The 17,875-nt window shown below is 44.4% G+C and overlaps 2 protein-coding genes across 16 annotated transcripts in view; one reads left to right on the plus strand and one right to left on the minus strand.

Annotated features, from left to right (window-relative positions):
• Nucleotides 1–3,837: 3,837 nt before the first annotated feature.
• On the plus strand, nucleotides 3,838–15,987 carry USP1 (ubiquitin specific peptidase 1). Of its 3 annotated transcripts, XR_014885351.1 has the most exons (10): nucleotides 3,838–4,214; nucleotides 4,405–4,615; nucleotides 5,463–5,586; nucleotides 5,937–6,044; nucleotides 6,497–6,657; nucleotides 7,182–7,900; nucleotides 8,609–8,779; nucleotides 9,853–10,054; nucleotides 13,506–14,370; nucleotides 15,772–15,987. XR_014885351.1 is itself a non-coding variant. In XM_085232219.1 (9 exons), exons 2-9 carry the CDS (start codon nucleotides 4,446–4,448, stop codon nucleotides 14,236–14,238), a joined length of 2,388 nt encoding a protein of 795 aa, XP_085088345.1. In that variant the 5' UTR covers nucleotides 3,838–4,214; nucleotides 4,405–4,445; the 3' UTR covers nucleotides 14,239–15,987. The 3 variants fall into 3 exon arrangements, 2 of the variants coding, with proteins under 2 accessions (XP_085088345.1, XP_085088346.1); XM_085232219.1 differs by having other exon boundaries at nucleotides 13,506–15,987; XM_085232220.1 differs by lacking the exon at nucleotides 4,405–4,615 and having other exon boundaries at nucleotides 3,840–4,214; nucleotides 13,506–15,987.
• A 1,095-nt stretch (nucleotides 15,988–17,082) lies between these two features.
• Nucleotides 17,083–17,875, minus strand: part of DOCK7 (dedicator of cytokinesis 7) — an 89,351-nt gene continuing 88,558 nt past the window's right edge. For all 13 annotated transcript variants that reach the window (XM_085232218.1, XM_085232212.1, XM_085232211.1 and 10 more), the window contains one exon: nucleotides 17,083–17,602. In XM_085232218.1, the coding sequence (XP_085088344.1) occupies nucleotides 17,560–17,602 (43 nt within the window). In that variant the 3' untranslated portion in view covers nucleotides 17,083–17,559. The remainder of the gene's footprint in view (nucleotides 17,603–17,875) is intronic.

Here is a 17,875-nt window from a genome sequence, read left to right on the forward strand (position 1 = left end):
ATGACCAGAATGGGTGGAGCCTGGCTGCACCTCTCTTAGACCTCATTTAAGGGCTGACCGCTCTTCCTGGAGATCCCTTCTTGGTGAAACTTTCCTCTGTGAACCTAGAATCTTCTGGTATGGGTGAGCGATCTTTCTTTTTAGTACCTCTTTATCATCCTGGTCCTTCTGTCTTCGCACCTTTGTTGTAAAACCTTTCCTATCATATTGATCTGTTCAGTTGCTGCAAATCTTAACAACTTAATAAAGTTCTTGTGCCAGAGTGATTCACTTTGCTTCCCTCAAGCATGGTATTTCTGACAGTAACCAAGCACCATGTTTGATTTGAATACATATTGTCTGGGATGGGCAAGGAACCCAACAAGCATCGCTAATCCTGCTCCGGCTCCCCATTTCCAGCAGGAAGCACATCGAGTTTGATTTAAAAATAAATAAAGACAGGATCTGTGTAAGGGGGGGCCTCACCTCTGTAAATGTGGAGGTACCATCCAGGTTTGAGAGGACTGATGGAATCAATCTGAGGTGTGTGTGAGTGTCTGCAAGGATGTGGCCAGCAGATGGTGCACGGCTGCACAGCGTTGGGATCTTCTGAAGCTTTGGTTTCTGCTTTCTGAAATGTTGCAGCTCTGGGAGATGCTATCCCAACTTACACACAATCAGGGAGAGATTTTCATTTCATTTTAATTATGGTTTGTAATACAGCACCTGGCTTTGCATTTGAATTCCAGCCCACAGTGGAAAGCTGCACTTCCCCTGCTACCAGTGAGGCTGTGGAGCCATATGTTACATTAATCTGAGCAGCAAGCTGCACACTGTGAAATAAAATATGCCCAGACAGAAAATAAGATGGGGGAAAAACCCCTAAGCAAGCAGTGAGACTGCTTATAGAACATCATTCTTTCCACAGTGCAGAACTGAACTTCCAGAAAGGTGCATGGAAAAAATGTTCTGCTCGGATCTACCTGCAGAGCCCTCCTCACTGCGCAGATTTTCAGTGCACAAAGGCAGATAATGATATGGTTATGATCTAATCTGCTTTATCGCTATGTTGTGGGTGTAAGTATTATTTTCTCTGGTATAATAGATGCATGTGTAACTTGAGGAGTTCAGTGATTTCATCCAGCTGCGCTTCGTCCCAGGTTAAGAGAGAGAAATGAGAGTGAAGGCTGTGAGTAACCTGAAATAGATCTCCATCTCAGCCATGATAAACTCTGCAGCACAGAGGAGAGCACTGCTGCAAAGCTCATTCTGTGCTCATGGGTTGTGGTTCAGGCTGACAGCAGAAGTTTGCCGTGTGGAAGCTAGAACAAAGAGGAGCTCACTGCAGGCTTCACCACGGAGTTTACAGGGCTGTGGCAAGCTCTGATTTACTATTTCCTGCTTTTCCTATAGGCCATATCTTTAAGGATGCCTAATCTGAAGACTTTTCTACAACATCTGGCCACACACTCAGGCCAAACTTTTTGGCTGGGTTTCCTATGGAGGAGGCTGCAGCGGGGGCGTCCCTCCTGCCAGCCCTGCAGTTGGGGCTGGTGGAAACATCCCATCACCGAGGTGGGATGGGAACCTCGGAAAGTACAAAGGATCTTGTGGAGTGGGAGCAGTCTGCAGGCTCGGAGGGCCCCAGGCTGGTGGCTGTGGGAAGCCAGATTTCCTTTCCCAGGCAGCCTTGGATGATTTGTTTCCATGCTTCAGTTTGGTTGTGAATGGGGGCAGGGTCACCCTAAGTATTCATCTATACCTCCTCTACCAAAAAACAGTCTGGTCTTCAAATTTTATATTCAATATTTTCACGTTTGTGAATGGTTTCTTACACTTCCCTCCATAAGGCATTGGACCAAAAGCCATATTCCTATAGAATGAAATCAATTTTGCTGGTACAGGCACTGCAAGGCTGGGGCAGGTTACTGGTGTTCCTGCACTGAGGTGCCCAGGTGACCCCAGGGACTGGGGCAGGGGCTGCTGAAAGAGCACATTGTCTGCTCACAATTCACTAATGTTCACAAAATTCACAGAGTAATTCTGACAGTACAGGAACCGGGCAGATTTATAGGCCTGTTGCTGATACAGCTCTGGGGTTTGCAAGTGGCTATAACTCATGTCACTCAGCAACAAGCAGAGGCTGTGGGGCTTTCTCCCTGCAGGGGACAGTGCTTTGTAATGGAGACTTCCTCCAAAGTCCCCAAATCCCATCTCCTGGGAATCCGTTCTTTCCAGGCATTTCACGTGATTATTTTTGGCTGAGTCTGTGGAGATTTCTAGTTTCCCAGTGCAGTCATTTTTATAACATGTGGCTGCAAAGCCTGTAGAATTAGACATAACTTAACCTCATGCATTTGAGCGTCTCTGGGCTGCAACCACTGCCTCTCACACCTGCTCCCTCTTTGGGCTGTGTTTGAAACATTCCTTTACTGTGAAAGGACCAAGCTGCAAACGCTCTGGACAACAGCCCCTTTATTGAGCTTGCTGAGCTGCCATAAATATTTAATTAGCTGTTGCTCTATTTCTGGAGAGATACAGAAAAGAAAGCCATTTTCTTGCATTTAAACAGATCCATTCCGGCACCATCCTGCTGGAAGGACTTCCCTGCATTAACTCATGACAGCGAGCCAGATAAGGGAGGGTGCAAAGAAATGCACGCCAGGCTGAAGGGCTGGCAAAGAGGTGTGGTGCAGTCTCCTGCAGATCTTGAGGTGGAAACGTAGCCTCGAGGGTGGAGATGGAGATAAGATAAGGGGTGATGGCCTCACGCTGTGCCAGGGGAGGTTCAGGCTGGATATTATGGAAAAATTCTTCTTTGAAACAGTGGCAATGCACCAGCACAGGCTGCCAAGGGTCACCATCCCTGGGGTGTCCCAGAGCCATGGGGATGTGGCACTGAGGGACATGGGCATGGAGTGTGGGCTGGAGGTGGATTGGGGATCCTAGAGGGCTTCTCTAACTTCTCTAGCTTCCCTGAAAGAGTGGTTAGGCCATGGAATGGGCTGCCCAGGGAGGTGGTAGAGTCACCAAGCCTGGAGGTGTTCAAGGAACTTTTGGACGTTGTGTTGAGGGATATGGTTTAGTGAGAACTATTGGTGATAGGTGGATAGTTGGACTGGATGATCTTGTAGGTCTTCTCCTTGGTGTTTCTGTGATTCTGTGACTGAAACCTTTTGAAAAACAGGGTGGATATACAGCCAAGACCCGAGCATGGCTTAAAGTCAGTTATGAAACAAGTCCTGCAGAAGCTCTTGCTGATAAACTCAGACTTTTTTGCAGTTTTCCAGTGGAGTCACAGATGGAATTGCAACAGCTGTGCCTTGGCTTGGTAGGCTCTTCTTGCAGCATTAACTCAGCCCCGGTGCCTAAAGATGCGACTGCCACATGGAGCTCCTCAGTTCTCACATTAAAAGATTCAAAGATTTCTGACGTCGTGGGGCAATACCAAACAGAGCACCGTGGGATGCAAACAATGCAGCCAGCTCATATTTCCGAGAAGGAAACAAAGCTTGTGGGACTGCTAGTTTGTATGCGAAAAAATCACCGAGGCCGACGCTGCTACTCCTGCACGCTTGTGGAAGCGGAGCGGATGCCGACCCCCAGCGGCGCGGTGCGACGGAGCGCTGAGGGCAGATCGCCCCGCCCCGCCCCGCAGCGGCCGTTACTCAGCGCCGTTCGAACGGCGCCGCGAGGGGTCGCGCGCCGCCCGCTGTGATTGGCGGAGGCGGAAAGAGGCGGGACTAGGCCAGAACCAATCCACCGCCACGTAGGGGGGGGTTATCTCTGCGCAGTGGTTCGGCCCGCCCGCTTCCTGCCCCTCCCCCTCGCGAGCCCCGGGCCCTTGGCCGCGCCGTTAGCGGCGCCCGCGCGCGCACGGGTAGGACCCCGCGGGCTGCCCGCCGCGCTGCCTGACGGAAGCGGTGGACGGGCGGCGTCGGTGCCGCCGATCGGACCCGCGCCGTGGCTTCTCTCCACTCGCGCGAGCCGCCGGGAGGCGGGCCGCCGCCGGCCACCATGGCTCTTCGATCCCGGCGGGCGACGTCTCCGGCTTCCGCTCCGGCGTTTGAGACAGGCGGCCGCGGGCGCTTGGGCGCGAGGAGGGCTGCGGGTGCGGGTCCTGGCGGCGCGGAAAACGCGCCAAGTTTCCCGTGGCGGAGCGAGCGGCGCCGGGCCGCCCCGTGCGGTCTCCATAGCAACCGGCGGCGGCCCCCGGGCGGAGGCACCATGTAGCGGTGAGGAGAGCGGCCGCGGCTCGCCGGTCCGTGCCGGCCGGGCGTCGGGAGGGCCCGGCCCGGCGGCCTGCGGGGCGGTGGGGCCACGAGGGCGGCGGGGAGGAAGCGGGCGGCGGGCGGAGGGGCGAGGAGGCAGCCAGGGCCGGGCGAGGCGGCGGTGACGCCGTGTGTGTGTGTGTGTGTGTGGCAGGTGGCCGCCCCACGCCGCCCGCCGCCGCCGCCCGCCCGGAGATGCCGGGGGTGCTCCCGAGCGACGGCAGCGCGCCGCCGCGGGGCAGCCCCTCCAGGAAGAACCGGCTGTCGCTGAAGCTTTTCCAGAAGAAAGAGGCGAAGAGAGCGCTGGATTTCACCGAGCCGCCGGAGAATGAGCAGAAGTGCGCGGAGCTCCGCGGCGCAGAGATGTACGTAGGGGTGCGGGTGCTGCCCGTTGGGATCCCGCTCTGTGCCTGCTGCCGTTTCCCTCTTTCCCGGCCGAGGTTGCGGTGCCGCGAGCGTTCCGTTGGCACAAAGTTGTGGTGCTGAAAGAAAGTTCTCTTCTTTCGATCGGGCGGTCGTGCCGAGTTAGTTAAAGCGTGTTAAAATGCAGCTCGTGGTCTTAGTGAAAGGCTATTGGGCCTTCGGGCTGCTCCCGGCGTGGCTGGAAGCGGCAGTCCCTGCTGCCACACAGCGGGCTTCCCGGCCCTCAGCACCTGTCGGCTGTGTTCAGCACAGCCGGGGGGAAGTTCCACCGGGGAGAGGAGAAATGGCCCGATTATAGCGAGGTATGGTGGTGAAGGCTTTAAAGCCCGGCTCTGTTGTGATAGCAGAGGGTCGTTGGTTCGGTTATTCAGCTGTTTGTCCTCTTGGTATGCGTCCAGTAATGAAGCGTTGTGGATTTGGAGCAATAGGAAATAAATAGTGGATGCTTTTTCTTGATGCTGTTTTAGGAATGAATGAAGAGTGTACAAAAGTAGTTGAAAGAGATCTTAGCTGAGTCGTTCGGTCAGGCTGGTGGGCTATTTTGCAGGGCAGGCATTGGAAGTGCATGCAGTAGTTAAGTACGTGTTCCTGTAAGCCTGTCAGGCTGTCTGCAGGTTGCTAGAGGAGCCCCAAGGAGACTCAGAAACACTGTGGCAGTTTTCGTCTGGGTGTTAATCATTAATTCTGTAAGCTGTGTCCTTATCTTCCGTGACCTACGTGGTAGAGGCTAGGAGAGTTGTGTGTGCATGCCAGGCAGATCTCTTATGCTTTGTTTTCTCTGTTTGACAGTGACCAGGTTGTTCCTGCAGCACAGCCTCCCTCGCTTGTCAGTTGTGAGAAGAAGGACAACATGTTGCCTTTTGTGGGCTTGAATAATCTTGGCAACACCTGCTACCTTAACAGCGTTCTTCAGGTAAGATCACATTCAGGGGCCTCAAAAGAATCACACTGTTCTGCTTTAGTGCAAGTGGATGGGTTTCCTAGTCTGACATTATAGAGGAGATGTGCGGATGTTGTACAAAGGGAATCTAATTACAGCGAGGGGAAGAAAAGTGATACCACAGGAAGTGTGTGCATCATAGATTGCTGTGATTGAGTCATCTGTCAGTTTACATACTTGGGCCACCTCCCTGCCATGAGTAATCCCATGCACTGTTCCATCATTGGGAGATACAGATCTGGCTGGGTCCCCTAAGCATGGAGATGTAACGTTGAATAACTGGGTTTACCAATTGTTGTCTTGTTTTCCACTGTTGCTTTTAGGTATTATATTTTTGTCCTGGTTTTAAAACGGGAATCAAGCATTTATATAATATCATTTCAAAGAAGAAAGAATCGTTGAAGGATGAAGGAGAGCTAAAAGCAGAAAAGGTAATACATCTCCATACACCTTCATTTCCTTGTAACAGTGCAGGTGAGGCTGTGTGCCAGGAAGGTTCTCAAAACGGAACTGTTTTCTTCTGCTCTTAAGAAGTTGGGCAGTGTTGTTTTCTGTACTATTTCAAGTAAAAATAGGATTGAGTAGTTTTGAACGTGTGTTCAAAGCATCTGTAAACCTGTAAGCACAAGCTGAACTGGTTTAGTTTCTGTTAAACTTACTATACCTTATGTCTGCGGGCAAAAATAGTTCAGGCTTTTAAAGTTCATACTGTGGCTTTCATGTTTCTGCTGTCAAAAGAGCGATGTATTGATCTAAACTCACCTGTTTCCCATTGTGGGGAAAAAAGAAATCTGTCAAGTGTTTGTTGGATAACTAAGTGGGGGCTACTTGTCTTAACTGCTTGTTACAGACAAAGATGCACGTGTCTTCATTCTTATTGCAGGGAAATTGTAAAGAAGATCCACTGGCAAGTTATGAACTGATCTGCAGTTTGCACTCGTTGATTCTTTCTGTTGAACAGCTTCAAGCCAGCTTTCTTTTAAACCCAGAGAAATACACTGATGAACTTGCTACTCAGCCACGAAGGCTGCTGAACACCCTTAGGTACAAATTATCTTAAACAAACGCCAAATCTTCACCTAAAGTTTTGGCATCATTATAACTGTACAATACAGCAGTAGAGAACGCGGGGGGGAAGGGATTAGATAATTGTAGATTTGGGACATTGTTATGTGATTATACAAAGGAAGTTCTCCTACATTTCAAAGGGGGAGGTTTGTGATTATTGCTGCCTCTACAGTATCATAAGTTTGGAAGTAAGTTTAGATTTTGTAGGAATAGAATTGAAACCCAGCAGTAGATTTTAAGCAGTACTTCCTCTGAAGTATTTAAGCATTCTCATTGACTTGAGAAGTACCACTGCTGGATTGCAACTGAATGCGTGTTTAAATGCCCTCTGTGTAAGGCTGTAACTGCCTCCCTGTGGGTATTTGTGACAGAAGGGGCTTCTCTTCAGGTGCAGAGAGGATCCCCCTCTGCTTTTATAGCTAAGCTTTCCTAATTTAAGTCTCTGGCTACGTTTTCTAGTAAAGATCAGCTCATCTTTAGTGCTTATTTACCTTTAATAGAGAACTCAACCCTATGTACGAAGGCTACTTGCAGCACGATGCCCAGGAAGTTCTGCAGTGCATCCTTGGTAATATTCAAGAAACATGTCAGCTACTGAAGAAGGAAGAACTGAATAAACTGCCCTTGGAAGAGCCCAAAGCTAAAGTGGAGGAAAAAATTAATCAAAGTTCCGAGAGCAATGGAACTGGCCACTCTGCCGAGGAGGAGGAGAACACACCAAGTAGCCATGTGGGAGAGATAGCTGAAGATAAGCTGCCCAAAGGAAATGGGAAAAGAAAAAGCGATGCTGAAGGTGGCAACGCAAAGAAAAAGTCCAAAGTATCGAAAGAACAAATTGCAGCAGAAGAAAATCAAAGACAAACCAGGTCAAAGAGGAAGGCAACGGGAGAAAAGCTAGAGAATCAAACCGATGCCATTGCCAAGTGTTCCGCCGAGAACGAGAGCGCAAAGCCAACACAGAAGAAGTCACGACTTAAATTAAACTGGTTAAAATCCTCATGCAAACAGCCAAGTATTCTGTCCAAATTTTATAGTCTGGGGAAGTTAACCACAAATTTGGGATCCAAAGACCCAGTGAAAGAGTACGATGACTGTGAGCTTGAAGAGTCAACTGCCAAGTGTGAAAATGGTAACGATATTAAAGAAGATGGTCACGAACCAACATCTCCTGTGGAAAGCCATAATGAAAAAGGAACTGAAAAAGAACCAAAAAAGGAAGGTTGGTGAACAAGTGAATGGGCTTAAAATTAGTATGGTTAGGAAATTACTATGCACTGGAAGTCAATCTTCAGATTGCATTGCAAGCAGAGCTCTCTAAGCATGGAGTTACATTTTCAGGAATTGAAAAATATTTTTATGAATTTATGTTTGCATGTTTGTAACTTTCATTTTATACGTTTTATACCTTGAGTTGTTTAGCTTAGATTATAAAAGGTCTCTTTCTCACATCGTGTAATTGCTGTTCAACATAAAAATATTGCCAGGTTTATATTCTCATTAATGACTGTCATCTCTAGAAAGAGGAAGGGAATTAAAAATGTAAAAGAATGTTATTTAAAGGAGAAAAGAAAATGAAATCCTACAGGCTATGGATTTGTGTCCTTACAAGCAGTATTCTCTCTGTAGCTCCCTATTGTAGGATGTATGCTAAGTGGCTGACAGGTATGGATTTTTTTAGTGTCAATAAGAGAACACAACTCTTGAGGGAAGGGGTGCAGTAGGGCTTTAAGGTTCCTTCCAGCTCAGCTGTCCTGTGATTCCATGATGATTCTCTGATACTGTGAAAACCACACATGATAAGCAGCATTTTGGAATCCCTAAGGCACTGTGTCTGTAACACTCGATTTGCCATGAAGAATAGCCAGGTTTTTAGTATCTTTTGAATAAAACACAAGTTGGTAAGTGATCTGGCATATACTTTCTCTAGGTACAGAGTTGGCTGTTTTTGAACTAGTGGAGAAATTGTTCCAGGGCCAGTTAGTACTGAGAACACGATGCTTGGAGTGCGAGTGCTTTACAGAAAGAAGAGAGGACTTTCAGGACATCAGTGTTCCAGTGCAAGAAGATGAACTTTCTAAAACTGAAGAAAGTTCTGAAAGTAAGTAACTATCAAAAGGGGGATTTGTGTCTCTGCTTCAGATAGCTGTAGAGGGAGGACAGTGCCGTGTTTATCAAGGAATACTGCTCTTGGTTTTGCTGGTTAACACTAGCGGTTGTTCTCTTATCTCTTGTCCTGATTAACTTCTGACTTTGCAAACACAGCACTGATAATGTAGGTGGATCCAGACAGTATTAAAGTTGCCTCAGGTCTCGATAGGTAACAGGCAGCTTACAGTCCTTACGTATGTGTTTTCCTGCTTATAAACAGGTATTTACTTTTTATCTGGGTCTGCCCTTCCCTGATAAAAGATTACTTTAAACTGAAGGAGAAGTGGAAGAAATATTTGCATTTTTCTTAAAATAAATGAAATTTACTTCAGGAGTTGATATTTTTCATTACTTCTGGACTGTTGTTGCCTTAACACTGTGGGAAATGTCCCCTGGTGTGTTCCACAGCTGGTAGTGATCCATACTTAGTTTTAAGATAAGCAGTAAGTGCGGCTGCAGTACGTTGTGATGTTCTGAATTCTAAATAAATCACCTGTAGTCCTCATGGACTTGATTCGGAGCAGCTCCCACTCTTTTTGCCTTCCCCATTTTGCTGTGGGACTGTTGAGTTAAATACACTGGTAGCGTCCACATGGAAAATGCAACCGATGGCAGAGGTGACCTCATTAATGGGGAGGCTGTCAGGGGGATGAGATGCAACAGACGGAAGGGAGCTGCCTGATTATTTTGGAAGCTTGCTGTAGGGAATAAAATCCTGGTCTCAAACACGTGCCTTATTTCTAGAACCAGCAGTGGGATCAGTACACACAACCTGAAGGCAAGCTTTGGGAAGCCTGTATGTTAGAAGTAAGAGTATCCACTAAGTGGTGTTTGCATCCTTTCCTGAAATGACTGGGAGAGCTGAATGCGCTTTGTTTCACACGTACTGGGGATTCTTTACATGTTGTTAGCAGTTCTTGAACACATCAGAACTTGATGCCATCTTGTTTTGGTTTTATTCTGGTGGGATTCCTTGGAAATGTAAATAATAGCGTTTCTGTGAATGTAATGATTCTCTTTCAGTTTCTCCAGAGCCAAAAACAGAGATGAAGACTCTGAAGTGGGCAATTTCACAGTTTGCATCCGTGGAAAGGATTGTGGGAGAGGATAAATACTTCTGCGAGAACTGTCATCATTACACAGAAGCAGAGCGCAGCCTTTTATTTGATAAAATGCCTGAAGTTATAACAATTCATTTGAAGTGCTTTGCTGCTAGTGGCTTAGAGTGAGTATGCCAATACACTCTATTACTAAACTGTGCTGTGGAAAGAGAAATCATGTACTGGAGTTGTATAGGACCTTTGGCACTTGACACATAGCAGATAGGAGTTCACTGATTAGCCACAGGGCGCTTTAGAACAAGTACTACTAACTGAGGTCAACATCAACGTGGTCTGTGAAATAGCTTCATATAATCCTTGAAAATGTAGTTACTTTATAGTTACTTTTAACGGGTGGTTTATTATGATTTGTTGAAAGTGGAATTAGTAGCGGTGGTTAGGAGTATCTTTCTGACAAAGTAGAAGAAAACTTGATCTGTATAAGGGCTCCTACCCTTTCTTCCCACAATTTCAGGATTGTAACATAGAATGTAGGTGGTTTAGTGTTGTAACACTCTCACAACAAGCAGAACAGAACTAGGCAATTCAGTTGTGCACCTGTTAGAATGTGTCACGTTGCTACCGAGTAGCCTTTGATGCCAGATGGAGTGGCTGTGTGATGAGGTTATTCAAAAAATACAACTCAAGATGCCCATCTGAGAGAAAACCTGGCTGTTCTCTTCACCTTGTTCCTACATCTGCTGCTGTGCTTCTATGAGAAGTACCTGGAGCTTGCAGGTTCCCTAGCAGCATGCTGAGTTGCTTACCTCTCCTGTCCTGGCAGCCTTCAAATCCTTGCTTCAGAAGTCCAAGACCTGTATGCAGTCTCTTGTGGTCTTCTTCCTGTGCCCTTTGACTCATGTCCTGCATTTCCAGCCAAGCGCTGGCAGCCAGAGGTTAAGGAAGTCAGAGTGGACAATCAGACACAGTCCTGGAGACAGTGATGAAGCTGAAACTGTAGAAGATTGCTTCTTGGTTTTTGGCTTGGACATTTTACTCTGGACAAAACAGTGGCATTTCTGAGCATCTTGATTTGGATTAATAAAGCACAGCTGCAAATCAGGTGGGAAAGAGCCAAGGATAGTAAATAAAAACACTGGCTTCCTCTGTAGCACATGAAGTTACTGCTGTTACAGTGTATTTGGAATTGTAAGCTTTCATGGAGCATGCCCAAGTTTGCTTAGGTAAACTGGTGATGTTTATTGTAACAAATACTGGTTTTCCCAGATGAGACTGCAGTAGTCTGTCCTACAAGTAGTAACAAACTCTTCTTGCCTTAAACTAACATTCTTAAACTGAGAATGTTCACATAACTGTTCTCTGTTGGAAAACCTCGTCTGCTTCTCAGTTGTGCTCTACTGAGTTTCAGGACAGCTGAGTTTTAAATAAGAAATGAAACAGAAAGCGCTGATAATGTAAATGTTTGCTGTTGGTAGGGCTTTGCTCCCTTTTCTAGAGGGTGGTTTGCAAAGTGATTCTTTAACAATAAAGCAGCCACTGTGAAAATGTGCTAGCCTGGGGCTGAGTAATTGTTTGGGGAGGGTGGGGAGGGAAAACACTGGGGCTGGCTGCAAACAGACCTGTGCTCAGAAGAGAGCCATGAAGTGAGAGTAGCAGGCTTTAACAGGTGATTCATTGATTGGTTTCTCTCTTTTACTAACGTCTCACCCTAAGGTTTTCTAGTTGCACTTGCTAATTAGCAAAAGCAATGCTGATACCATTATGAATCCGTATTTGGGTTGTCCAATGTCTTGTGGATTAGGATAGTTGCAATAAGATGGCTTAGGCCTTCAAGGTCTGGGATAATGTGAGGCATTAATTATCAACACAGTGAGAGAAATTCCACTAATTCATGGCTCCAAAAGGTGGAGTTGCAAAGTTGCTTTTGTTGTGTATGAGCCAGAGGAGGCAGGGCACTTGGCACACCATTCTTGTCTCAGATTCTGATTAAGAAGATCAAAAGCTAATGTGAAAAGCTAATGTGAAAAGATCTTCTCTCTTATTTGCTCCTCTTCAGTTTTTTCTGATGCTGGATCTTGTCCAGAAGAAAGGTAAAGCCTGCTTGCTAATGCTTTAGGTTAAAGTGATTGTCCTGTGAGCTCGAGTGAATCTGCATTTCTGATCTAGAGCATCTGTAAGCGATTCCTGTTCTTTGACTCCTCTGAATACCTCTTCCTGCCTTTCAGAAGACTTACACTGTATTATTTCTGATGATACACCCTTCTCTGTTTCGGTGTGGTGAAATGTTCATGGTGAGCCTACACCTAAAATGAGGAGGGATTGGAATTGATCAGACTCGAGTGATCAAGCACATCTGTGCACGTCTACGTGCATTTGTGTGCACAAGGGGTTATGGTGGTGAACATCAGCAAAACAGTTAAAAGCACAGCAGAATCAAGATCAAACCCTGTAAAACAAAAGTAATGTCCTGTGACTTCAGTATTTATGTCCTATGTTTTCCTGGGATTAAAAGTAGCTATCATGCCTGCTGTAGGGGGCCTGCTTTGCAGAGGGGTTGGACTGGATGATCTCTGGAGATCCCAGCCCCTACAATTCTGTGATTATCTTTTCTTACGGTAAAGTGTAGGTTGGATAACTGTAATTATAACTCTTTAGAAGCTCAGTTTTGGTTTGTCTGCATTCTGCACTCTTCTTCCCTATAAAATCTTTACAGCTGAGAAAGACTGAATCTACTGGGACACCAGCATTAAATAAAGAGGTTAATTATGTTGGGCTGATGCAATATGTAAATCACATAAGCTCAGGTTATATGCAGTAACGCAAAAGAGGTGATGAAGTTCCAACACTTTCTTTCCAAACTCTTCAAAGTTCTTTATTACAATGAAAGGACTTAAAACTTTTCTCATTGTGTATTTGTGAACTGTGAACAAATGCTCAGTAGTTGTGGAATACAAGATGCTTTACCCAACTAAATCAGGTAGAATTGTTTAAAGAAGCTGATTAAGGTAAGGCAGTTAATGAGGGATTCCTGGCAATAAGTTACTAACTTAATAATCCTTAGAAAACTGTCATTTGTATTTACTATAGTAAAAACTCAGTCTTTGAGTGACATTTAAGCTTACCTGAAAGGAATAAAAAATGTATTCTTTTATTATTATCTTTTTCCATAAACATGTGGGAGGAAGCCAAGCAACTTGCCCTCTCTGTCCCTTGGATGTTAGAATGAATGTTCTCTGATCAGCAGCTCAATGTCTGCAAAGAAATACAATCCCAGAAGCGTGGATGATAACCAAGCAATGAAGAGCTCACTTTTCACTACTGGATGCTTATTGTAGCTGATAGTTCTCACAAAGGGCGTCTCTTATGTAGTGAAAATACACAGCTATGGAGCTGTCAGGTTTAACAATATCCTTACTTGTAAAAATGCCTTCAGTGAACAGGGCTGCCTGGGACAGATGCTTATGATAAACAGGTAGAAATGCGAGCAGCTTCTCTCCTTCAGTTCTGCTGTATATCTTTGGTTTAAGAAAGCAGACTCGATGCCTGGGGCACTTTAAGCTGTACATGCTGTGTGCTGAAAGCAGCAAGGGGTCTAATTTTGTTTTTCTTCTGCAGGTTTGATTGCTATGGTGGACTATCGAAGATAAACACTCCCTTACTGACGCCACTCAAACTGTCGCTGGAAGAATGGAGCACGAAGCCAACCAATGACACCTATGGGTTATTTGCAGTGGTGATGCACAGTGGCATCACAATTAGCAGCGGACACTACACAGCTTCTGTCAAAATCACAGATCTCAACAGCCTGGAGTTAGACAAGGGAAACTTCATCACTGCCCAAATGTGCGAAACAATTAAACCAGAACCACTGAATGAGGAGGAAGCAAGAACTGTTGCTGAAGACTACGACAACGGTGAAGTCTCTTTTAGAGTCAATGGCAATGCACAGCCAGGTAAAGTTCTGAACAAAAAGAACATGGAAGCTGTCGGACTTCTTGGGGGACAGAAGAGCAAGTCTGACTGTGACCTGTACACCAACAGACCAGCAAACAGCGAGAAGGTTCTCAATGTAGTTACTGAGAACAGAAATCCCGAGTCTGGCCCTGCTAATGGAAGTGTGGAGTGCAGCACTGAACACGGCGATCAGAACGGGGTTGCTTTCAGTGGACTGGAAAACAAAGCTTTGTATGTCCTGCAGAGCCTGAAAGAGTACGAAGGGAAATGGTTGCTTTTCGATGATTCTGAAGTGAAAGTTACAGAGGAAAAGGACTTCCTGAATTCTCTTTCTCCCACGTCAGCATCTACATCAACTCCTTACCTACTGTTTTATAAGAAAATTGTAGAGTGATACTGTATTTCGACTGTAAATAATAAGGACTCGCATACACCTGTTGTCTGGTTTGCATCAGGACTACCTGGAAGAAACAGACGTTTGTTTTTGAAGCTACTGGATCCTACATTTCTGCTCTCTGCATTCTGTGTAAGTGGCTCAACTTGAATTCATAAACCATGACATAGAACTTACTTAACTCACCTAGTAACTTTTATGCTGGAGAATAGTGATATTACCTTTTAGAAATACCAATTTGTATAGCTCCTAAACGATGCCTACAATACACAGTAGTGGGGTTTTAACACAGCTCTAGTTCTCAGACATGCCTCTTGTATTATTAGCTTTTTTTTAATAAAAGTTATTTGTATTCACATTCTGGACTAAATGTATATTAACTAGCAAGTTTCATCAGAAGTTGTGTATTTTTGTAACTTGGGAAGTAATACTTCATATATAGTCTTTGAGTAATCTATGTGGTTTACTGACAAAATGCTCCTTACCCAATTCTAATACTGCTTTGTGCATCGCCAAGCACAAGAAAAGTTTTCACTTTAAAAAAAAAAGAGAATTGAACTTAACAGAAATGTTTGAGTGGTCTAATTTACATCTTGTTGCATTGATGTTAAATGGGCAAAGTGTGTAAATAGGTGTGATTAATAATACTTTGAAACAGAGAGTATGTAGTGTAATTAAAATACTTTTGTACTTCTTAAGAAGAAAGTCCTTTAATATGCATATCTGTTTGGGTGGATTTGGAGTTTAGTGGTGAACATATAACAGTTAATTTGTACTTGGAGCTCACTGGAAGGTGGGAAAATGAAAACATTTGGCTTGATGCTTTGTTGAGAATGTATATATGAAATAAAAAAAGAACAATCTGGTATGCATTGGAGGTGACTAGATCAGACTTCTGTGTTGGGACAGGAAAGAGGGGACGTGGTTGGGCATCATTACCAACAAAAAGGTTGAGAAATTATTTGTCTTAATGAAATAGATGATGAGGGAGTGCTTTATAAAAAGAGCATGCCTTGCTGTTATCTGGTTCTTGTATAGCATGCCCTGCTGGGAAAGGACTTAGTGACTAGAAGTAAGGTTTGGAGGCAAGGGGTAGAGAAATAAGGTGGTTGTGAAAAGAAATGACATGTTTGACACAAAGTAGTAGAGATTAAACAATCCCAAGTCACATACTGGATGCTAACGAGGTTAAGCAGTATCCTGTAAGTTGCAGAGAACTAAAAACTGTATGGCATGAGATGTGTTAGTGTCACTTCTGCATGTAAGGAATGACATGAAGTGCTGCTGCAGAGACAGACAAGGGAAGATGCACAACATATGAGTATGCCCTGGTTTTTAGGGTATGTTTAAGCTTTTTCAAATACAAGATAACTTAACTAACTTACAAGGAAAGCCCTAGAACCCTGCACCTAGCTTATTCTCCAGTACCTTGTTCTTTGACAATCTTTTATTATACTGTACTATAATCACTGAGATAACTCATAAAAGTCATATTGGTGTGTCTGTTCTGATAGACCTCTGCTTTTTGTGCAGGCCTTGATTTAGAGTTATGCAGCAAGGAAACTTGTGCTTCCAATAGGAAACTGCAGTAAGGGCTGGACTCAACTTGCAGCCTCTCACCTCCTGCTGAACAGCTGCCTGGTAATTACTGCAGAGATGAATTACAAATGCCACGAGACACTGTAACCATACCAAATAATTTCATTGTCTAAAATGAGTATCCACATTAAAGAGAATACCAAAATAGAACTGAAAGCTTACCTTGCCTGCTATATATTGTTCCTGACTGCAATGTGGGGTTTGCTGAATTTCAGCCTGAAAATAAAAGTTATGTTTTTCCTCACCCAACTGTAGGAACAGGCATAATGACATACATAGAAAAGGGTCTTTTGTTGTTGCTGGGATTTATTCAAAGAAAGCATTTACTTTCTACCCTTCCTGAACAGTTAACTTGGCCCAATGGCTGCTGTCCTATATTAAATGTGGCCCCAAAGACACTCCACCAGCACCTTGGGAATGTGCATGGCAGAAGCCAACAGAAAATCCATCTCAGGCTTCAAGCTCATACAATTAGGAAATGGTGATTGTATAATTGTGTTTGCAACTTTAAGGGCTCCTGTCTAAAAGTTACATATATATATTTTTTCTTGTTATTCTTATCAGCATAGCAATATTTTCACCTACGCATACATATTTCTGTATGCCTATTTAGTTGTTTATGTAGAGTGAGCGAGCTGGAGTTAACCACAAGCCCTGCCTCCCAAGGGACCTGGTTCAGTGCAGAGAGGAAAAAAGACAAAGGTTGTAGGGTTGGTTCCAACTTTGACATCGGTTTCCTTGAAGTTCTGTGTTCACCACCAAAATCACTGCCTTAAAACAGATCTTTTCATCTCATAATTAACAACACGACGACTGCTGTCTATGTATGCTTGTGACTCACTTCAGCTACTTTATCATTTTGTTCTTGTCTTTCCCCCCCCCCAGAAATTAGTTTTTAAACTGAAAAAGGGCCAGAAGAAGGAAGTTGCTAAGTTGAACTGCACACTGACACGACACCAGGTTACTGTAGTTGGACTTCTAGTTGGTGTATGCAGTGATGGTGCTGGAATTCTCCTTCACTGCTACCAAGAGAGATGCAGCACCAACAAGGCGGGCCTTGATTCTGCTGATGGTGACAGATGGAATTATTTCCCTTAGCATCAGTTTGTATTCAGTCACAAAGGAGGAAGGGCAGGAACAGTAGAACAATCACAGCTTGGAAAAGAAGTGTTAATAAAGACTTACCTTGTTCTGAAACGCTTCCCCAAGGATGGTGAGCTCTGAAGTCCAATTCAGCACAGGGAATTAAAGTGTAAACATTCACATATTTAATAGTACCATCAAAATAACCATCATCACTACATTAAAAACTTCAAAAATGCATTTGCGTATGGTCCTAATATAAATTAAATATATGAACTAAAAGTAAATAAATTTAACATTAGAGAATGCTATAAATAAAGGTAAATGCGTTAAGTGTACCTTTGAGTCATAAAAATGCCTTAAAAAACAGGTAACTTTACAGCTTATCACCAATACTCTGGATACCACTTTGATTTTTTTCTCAAACATGGATAAAGTAAGTCTACATTTGACAATTCAAAATGATTTTTTTTTTGGCCACTGAACACTCTGATGGAGGAGGAGGTGTGTGGGAAGTCCAGGATGAAGTCCAAGTTTTATTTCACAATAAAACTTCTTTGATTCCCAGCGCTGATAACAAGGCTCTTTCTTTTCAAAACCTTACTTTTAAGTGCTTTTTTATTTTGGTTTTTAACTCGTTTAGATATCCATTTTGCGAAGGCTCATCCTGCTGAAGGAGTCTCTGAGGGAGAGAAAACACAACGATGAGCTTGTGTTTTTCAGGGTCAAATAAGAAGCCTCTTCAGATAAGAGATTCTGTACATAATTTCCAGTGTTTTCTACAGGAGAAGCAGCACAAACCCCCTGCCCTCCTTAAAGATTTGCTTGGAATATCCCTATCACACTCTTTTTTATTTCTCTTTTTGCAACACTTCTTTATCTTCCCCATTGCTCTTTTTCTCTGACCAACACTTCCATGAGAAGCTCAGAACCAGGGCTGTGTTCTCCTAAGCCA

This window comes from Meleagris gallopavo, chromosome 10 (assembly GCF_905368555.1).
Source record: "Meleagris gallopavo chromosome 10, MGAL_WU_HG_1.1, whole genome shotgun sequence".
Taxonomy (NCBI): domain Eukaryota; kingdom Metazoa; phylum Chordata; class Aves; order Galliformes; family Phasianidae; genus Meleagris; species Meleagris gallopavo.